At 37.1% G+C, this 8,102-nt stretch overlaps 2 protein-coding genes across 2 annotated transcripts; both read right to left on the bottom strand.

The window, feature by feature from the left end:
- On the bottom strand, window positions 1–960 carry LOC148830557 (olfactory receptor 6F1-like). Its single transcript, XM_088919905.1, has one exon. It carries the CDS (start codon window positions 958–960, stop codon window positions 1–3), a length of 960 nt encoding a protein of 319 aa, XP_088776031.1.
- Window positions 961–5,705: 4,745 nt separating this feature from the next.
- LOC148830556 (olfactory receptor 51F2-like) lies at window positions 5,706–6,689 on the bottom strand. Its single transcript, XM_088919904.1, has one exon. The coding sequence runs from the start codon at window positions 6,687–6,689 to the stop codon at window positions 5,706–5,708; it is 984 nt and encodes a 327-aa protein (XP_088776030.1).
- Window positions 6,690–8,102: the final 1,413 nt, after the last annotated feature.

The raw sequence follows: 8,102 nt of genomic DNA, 5'->3' as shown, positions 1-8,102 counted from the left end.
TTAAAATGTGGGTCTAGTTTTCCTGCGCCTGATAAACATTTTAATTTGTTCCAAAATTTCTTCAGTTTTTAAAGTATATATAATAGGATTTAGGAGCGGAGGGATAGTAGCAGACATCGACGTGTTAATTATCCTTGTGTCTGTGTCGATGTTCACGTTTACCCACGCAACAACGTACGTGACAACAATAGGTATAAAAAATATAGCCACCAGAGTCAAGTGTGTGCTGCACGTCTTGAAAGCTGTCCACCTACTTTCTGTGGATGCTATTTTCAAAAGAGCATTGATAATAAACATGTATGTAACGACAATAAAAGTAAACGGAGCGAAGTATAAGGCCACAGTGTAAAAGCAAGCCATAAACCAATTGGGAGAATAATCCCCGCAAGCTATTTTAAACACTGGCCCGTGGTCACAAAAATAACTGTTGACAATAGTTGTTTTGCAGTATGGCAGAGGAGGAATCAACGCGACCATGATTAGAACGACAATCAACGGTATTGTCCAAGAAACGATGATGATCAACATCATTTTAGCATTGGAATTCAGAGCATGGCTCCGTAATGGGAAGCAAATAGCGATTAACCTATCGTATGCCAGCACACAAAGACCAAACGATTCCATCGAAGAAAAGTAATGCACAAAGAACATCTGCGTTAGACAGGCATTAAAGTACACGAATCTCGAATTGAAAAGAAACGTGTGTATTGCTTTGGGAATGAGAGCTGTGCTGTAACTTACGTCTACGACTGCCAAACTAAAAATGGCTAGGTACTTCGGAGTGTGGAGGGATTCTGCGTACCATATGATTAACATTATCAAGAAGTTTGCTAGCAGTGTAATCACATAAACAACAGCTAACAGTGTGAAATAATATTCAGTTATTTGTAAAGCATAGAAGCCTCTGATGTAGAATCCAACAGGACGAGTGAAGTTACTCAAATCTGGTGTGGCATCCATTGAACGTCAATTCTTCGAATTTCGTAATCCCTAGAAATAGTCAGCATAGATATTGCGACTTAAAATGGTAATGAATATATAAACTTTATAATGTGAAAATGATAATACTCCAGTAGAATTAATAGTATCTTTATTAAAAGTAGAAGAAGAAATCGTACTGGCAACAGAATACAAAAGAAACAATATGCTGATTCACTATTTTGTTTGTTAAATAGGCTACTGTAAATTCCACATATGCTGCACAAGACAACAAAAAGTAAAAATTGTCCACAATAGTAAGTAATACATACCCTCTTGGACAAAATCTGTAGTTATTTAACCAGCTCCTTCCGATGGTGGATTCGTAATTTAGTTTGGTTGTGGGAAATCCACTGAATTTATGCGATGGATTTCACTAGATCAGGCGGACGTAACGGAACCCACGTGGGCTAGAGGTTATGGAAAACAGTAATTGTCGTTAAACTGTTCCTCTAAGAAGTTCATTACATTTGACGTTGCCTCTCTCGGGATGCAATTACTGTAGATAAACCTCGGCATCTTCATACTGAGATTCGCCAAGGATACACCAAGAAAGAACTTAAGGTACCGAAGTTTAAACCGTCTTCCTGTACATTAATTTGGTCTGAGGATTTCAAATGCGGTATTTGAGAAGATTTGAGGTTTGAATAATCCTCTCTTTGCTATATCTGTAAACAAGATCTAGGATTATTTGTTAAACCTGGCAAGGGATGAAAAAGCACAAGCATGACAGATTTGGGAGGAATGCCTGTTGCTGAAGCATTCCTACTTCCAAAGTCACAGTTTTTGGTGTTAACTTTTTCACATAGGCCATTGTCTAGATGAGACCAGTTATCTGCTTTAACTTTATTTTTTTTTATTTTTATACCATGGTGTGAAAACAATGGATTTAAATTTTAAAAACATGTCATGTCCTGTTATATGAGATATTTTAAGATGAAAGTGCCAAGTAACACACATCTAATGTAAGGGCAACTTCAAACTCCTTGTGCCAATCACAAATTCCAAATGCAGTACCAGATGGAGGCTTTATTATGCTCTTGGGTCTACCCAATAGGATCCCACCAACAAGAAGATATACAGTATTGGGTTTAAAATTCTGCTAAACAGTTTGATAGAATTTAAATTTGCAGAAGCCTAAAACCCTCAGAGACAAGTTTAATATATATACAGTATATTGCTTTGTAATATTTTAGAGTTTTTTCAAACTTAAACTTTTAAACACTACAGTGCATCTGAAACAAAGTTTTTCATTAAAAAGCTGTTGACCCCTTCAATACTTCAGAACTAGGCTGGCCATGTGAAATACTGCTTTATGTTTGAAGTTTAGGTTTGGTACTCAGAACATTACATTGCATCCATTGTTTTTTTTATTAATAGATGTTCAGTACAATATCCATTGTGTGTTTATGTTATACACTGTGGTCTTATAATATTAGTTGTTTCATTGTTTCATATCAAAGTTTCACTTAAAGTTTCATGAACATCAACACTGAATAACTGTTTCTCTACAAGTGGTGTAAGCAGCAGCAATTCTGCAAGTTCTGCAGGAATTCACAGTAGTTCTGCAAGCTTCAGGTTCAATTATCTCTCCACACCCATGTACACCAGCCTCTCAGGTCCAGCAAATGAAGAGCAGTTATTTATGCAAGTTGTCTTTTCTTTGTTTAATTGAAATTAATTAATAAAAAATAATTGCAAAATGGCTACACATTTTTTTATGTAATACATATCCTGTGTTTGCAAGGGGCAGGCCCTTCAATTTTCATGTCACAGGTATACCATAGAAATTATGATTACCAGAACTGCTACTTAAAGTATTTTAGTTTTGATATTTCCATTCTGTGGGTGGTGTTTTTGGTGAAAGGGTTGAATAGCGATTAACCTCCCTGGCCGTAGGATGAAGAGACTCAAGCTTCATTCAGAGAGAGGAGTTAATCAAGGGGTAGCTGCAAGGTGAGGTGGGTTGGAGGAGGGATACATGAGATACAGTAGATGCAACAAGAGGTGATTGATTATATACTGTATGTAACTAATTTCAGTAAAAAATATGATTAGAGTGAGATTGACTTGTTGTCATTATCACTCTTGAATGTCAGTTAATAACTTCATAATAAAATAGCATTTTGAAAGACATACAGTAGAAACCACAGATATAAAACAGCCAAATAATGTTAGTTTAAAAGACAGGTTTAGGAATAATGTCTACTCAGATACTCGTCGTGGTTCTTAGTCTGCATATCATTAAATAAAGCATGCATAGTATTTTTTGTACTGCACTGTTTTTCTAAAACATCATATTGTATCTCACCGCTGAGATACTGATGAAAAACAACAGAACCAGCCTCTTTATGTTGTCTCAGTCAAAAATCAACCCCACTGCCTCCACTCTGCACTTTCCTGAAAAGCAGTTTAATTTATTAAAGTCACTCTGGTGCTAAGTGGCATCAGGAGTCCCCAGGGATGGGTGCAGTGGAGGAGGTTTGATTAATTCCTGTAATAATCTTTTACTTAAAATGGTGCATCATTAGTTTTTTACACTGTAGGCTGCACCACAAATCTGATTCATGCTTCCAATAATGTATTAACCCAACAGTGCAGCTGTTATCTTATCAGGTGTTACCTCTGTTTAAAGCAACTTTTTCTGCTCTTAGGTCTTGCCAAGGGGCGTGCAAACAGCAGATTTGTTTCCTCAGCAAGCTAGCAAGATGTCTTGTGATAAATAAGGAAGTCAGAATGCTAAAAGGTACCTGGACCTGGGGCAAGCAGGGAATCCCCCCTCACAACCCCCCCCTTCACAGAACCCATGTTAGCATTCAGACGGAAACAGAATAATTTTGCAATTGCCCCTTGTAGAAAACAGCCCTAAGAGTTTATTCAAGTGTCACTAAGAGTTTGTATGTACATTATATACTGTATTAAGAGGGAGTTGTACAGTGCTGCCTGTGACATTAGAGCATTAGTAGTGAACTGTAAAGGGTTGAAAGGAGATGACACTGTATGCTGATCCTAAATTCTTAATAATATCTTCGTTTTAGGTACGTTTTATGCAGTAGACATGAAAAAATTGAGAGCCTTGTGTAACCCCTAAGGGTTAGATTGGTGAAGTGCACTTCTATTTTAATTTTATTGTTCTGATTTTGTTGCAAAAAATGTAATCCTCTTCGGTTTTACACTTCGATTTAGTTTTCTGTCCTAACTCGAGGTTAGAGGAAGTGTGGCCCAGATTTGAAGAACTCACAGCCAGTACTCTCAGTTCTTTTTTGGGTGCAGTAGGTACTGCACACTGCATATTTTGAAAAGTAATATAATATTTACAGGTGATGGGGACTCCCCTCCAATACCACCAATGTGTAGCTCCCACCTGGATGATGCGACAGCAGCCAAAGTGGAGAACAAAGTATGAATTTGCATGTTTTTACCAGCCACACATTTCTATTGTCATCCTATTAAAAAGAAGCACATGCACTGTTGCCTAAACTTTATATTTCACTAATACACTCATGCAGAAAGTGTCATTTTCTATACTGGATAGAAACATCAGCCCTAATGGAGACATTTTAAAATGTTAAAATAATACAGTATATTTCTCCTTGTCATGTGAGGATGGCTAGAATGTCGTGTTACTTTCAAGGAACAACCTAGATGGAGCCTCATCACTTATAACTACAGTGCATGAAGTAAAGGCGGTGTGGTGGCTCTGTGGCTAAGGGTCTGCGCCTGTGGCTTGAAGGTTGCCGGTTTGTATGCCGCAGCCAGCAGAGGAATCCTACTCCACTGGCCCCCTGCGCAAGGCCCTTAACCCCAACTGCTCCAGGGGCGCCGTATAAATGGCTGAGCCTGCTCTCTGACCCCAAGCTTCTCACATTGTCTGTGTGTCTTATGGAGAGCAAGTTGGGGTATGCGAAAAGACAAATTCCTAATACAAGAAATTGTATATGGCCAATAAAGTGATCTTATCTTATCGTATGTTATAAAGTAGACAGGGAATTATTGACTTGTCAAGCAGGCACCCCATCAATGTCAAATAGAATAGAAAGCTATGCTGTATCCTAGTAATTCTGACCACTCAGTGTTTCTAATCCATTCTTCCTGTGTTATCTTGATCTCCTTTATTTGAGATACTCTGGTGAGAAATTGAAAGATTTTGCAACAAAAACTATTTTAATTTTTTTAAAGTTAAATGGATGACACTTCAAAACCCAACACTTGCACAAACAATGTCATAGATAGTTGCTTAGAGTAAATTTGTAGAAAACAAATAATAGTCCTACTAATATTACATGGGGCGTCACTTCTAGTGCTGTATCATTAATTTTACACAGAATGTGCCCCAAATTACATTAAAATCATGCTGATTGACATTTAATCCAGGTAAATAATTTGTTAATTGATATTACTGAAGGAACAAAAACAATGCAAAGTATGTATACAAAAAATGTGAAGAGCAGTTACTGACTTTAAACTTAAACTTTGTTAAAAGTTACTGTCCTAACTATAACAAACCCACATTTGTACAAACCACATATAGTACAGCATTTGATAAGGCATTGCACAGCGATAGATTAATGTGAATATAAAAACATCCAAAGGCGGCACCTCGGAGAAGCAGATAAAATGGGGTTTACAGGTGGTTTTCAAACTTTTTCCAAGAAAAAAGCTGAATATGATTTAGTTTTTTATTTTTTAAACATGGTTTTGTTTTTATTAAACTTTTTCAAACTAATTTACCGCTTAAAGGAAAAAAATATCTTTCTATTTCTAATGTATTTTTTAATTTGCTCCATAATTTCCTCGGTCTTCAAAGTGTAAATAATAGGATTAAGAAGAGGAGGAATAGCACCCGACAAAGACGTGTTGAGAATTCGGGTGTCTGTATCAATGTAGACATTAACCCAGGCTATAATGTTGGTGACTAAAAGCGGAACGTAAAATATAGCCACCAAAATTAAGTGGGAAGTGCATGTTTTGAATGCTTTTCGTCGACCATCGGCTTCTGCTATCTTTAGCAGTGCTACTACAATACATACATAAGACACCAGTATTAACCCGAGAGGAAAAAACAATAAAACGACGATATAAAATGCAGCCATAAACCAGTTGATAGAATAGTCGCTGCAGGAAATTTTAAATACCGGTCCATGGTCACAATAGAAACTGTTAACGATTACAGATTTACAATAAGACAAGCGTGTTATGAAACACACCATTGTTAAAACAATAACAAAGGGTATAGCCCAGGAAATTAGAATAACTATGATCATTTTAGAATTTGAATTGATAGTTTTGCATCTTAGAGGAAAACAAATAGCGATTAATCTGTCGTACGCCAAAACCACGAGCGCGTATGATTCCATTGCAGAAAAAAATTCAACGAAGAACATCTGAGTTAAACAGGCATTATATTGGACGAGTCTGTTCCCGTAAATAAACATATCTAAAGACTTCGGGATAAGTGATGTGCTGTAACTCACATCTACCAAGGCCAAGCTAAAGACCCCGAAATACTTCGGGGTGTGCAGCGGCTGAGCAAACCAGATGATGGACATAATCAGTGCATTGGCTAATATTGTAGCGACATAAATCACCCCTAAACATATAAAGTAGTAATTCGAGTTTTCCAAGGCGTAGAAACCACGGACGTAAAAGCCATAAGGTCGGATAAAAGTGGTGTTAAGAACTGGTGATGTTGTAGTCATCTCGGACGTCATAGTTCTTAACCTGTAAAAAAATAAAAAATGATGCACGAGTTTCTCAAAGTCAGATTTCAGAAACATCAAAATGGGTATTCATTGTTTAAAGAGAATAAAAGCTGTTAAAATATTAATCGATGTACGTTTTCCCATCCACATGCACACTAAACGACTAAACAGTTAACTGCAGACGAATATTTTTCAATCCAAATTGGAAGACACCGCTCACCTTTGAAACACTGTCTCTTCAAGCCTGCAATTTGGTGCAGAAGCGCTCTATTAAAGATCTCCATGATGTTATCACGTGAGGTATTCCTAGAATTGAGCTGGGAGTAAACCTCGTTTGGATTAAACATGCAACGTCTCTTGAAATTGCCCTCTTAATTAATGTGTCTATTACTGTATGTCAAGAATATGTAGATGTACTGCAACAAATCCCAAGAAGGAGTATACAGCCAAAAAAAAGGGGGTTCTTCATGAAGCAAAAATAAGAAGTCGCAAATGTTGAGAAGGTAACAATTCTCCCATTTTGTCCAAAGTACTTTGTGTTTGGATGAGAGGTGGTATGAAAGAATTAGCTGTGTTGTCACAGAGTGACAAAAGTGAGTATAGGGCTTCAGGTGTTGGGGACTATACTGATTTTATGATTGGACCTTAAGATACAGTGGCAAGTTTTGTCAGGCTGTGTGTGTCTGGCTTTTTTGTTATTTGAAGCACGTTTGAGACTTGAGCTTCCCCTCGTACAACTTTTCCTGGCACAGACAGTAAGGCAGGTACCCGTCAACAGTAATTGTGTAAAGTGTGTGTGTCTGTGGGGGAGGGTTGGTAGGAGAGGCAACAGTCTAAAAAAAAGACAAACAATACACTATACTATCAGTAGTGTGTATCACACATTACACAGGGCGTATCGCATGCAAGAATAATTTTCTAACTTATCAATTCAAAACAAAACAATAAAATAATCAAATAAGTAACTCAATTTCATCCACCTTACCCTAAGTAGGGGTTTGAATCTCTAAATTTACTTAATATAATCCAAATCCCTTTTGCTGTAATACTCATGTTCTTTTTATTTTGTCGACTCACTCAATCACAGGGCAAGAAACCAACATTACTAACTGTACATTAACATTTATTAACATAGAACAAGAGCAACTAAAACCAGTTCCAGTCAGCACTTAGTGGATGACTATACAGTGACTTTCCATAATCACAACTAACACGTGATAATGATACCGCTATGAATAAAGAATAGTGCAACAACCTATTTGTACTTGCCCTACTGAGAAGTCACCTACCCACTCCAGATACTGTACAACTCACGCCAGAAATAAGAGCTTCAATCATCTCCTAGCAGTTTTAATATACAAGGACTAAAACTACCATTAAAGACATACAAAAATTCCCCAACCATGCCAACGGGCAAACATA

The sequence above is a fragment of the Atractosteus spatula genome, chromosome 7 (genome assembly GCF_055471065.1).
Source record: "Atractosteus spatula isolate fAtrSpa1 chromosome 7, fAtrSpa1.hap1, whole genome shotgun sequence".
Taxonomy (NCBI): Eukaryota; Metazoa; Chordata; class Actinopteri; order Semionotiformes; family Lepisosteidae; genus Atractosteus; species Atractosteus spatula.
Note: the sequence above shows the minus strand (reverse complement) of the source record. Positions and strands in the feature narration are given on the sequence as shown.

Bases quoted from the DNA above. Each gene is read 5' to 3' on its own strand.
- LOC148830557 (XM_088919905.1), bottom strand. From the start codon at position 960: ATGGATGCCACACCAGATTTGAGTAACTTCACTCGTCCTGTTGGATTC.
- LOC148830556 (XM_088919904.1), bottom strand. From the start codon at position 6,689: ATGACGTCCGAGATGACTACAACATCACCAGTTCTTAACACCACTTTT.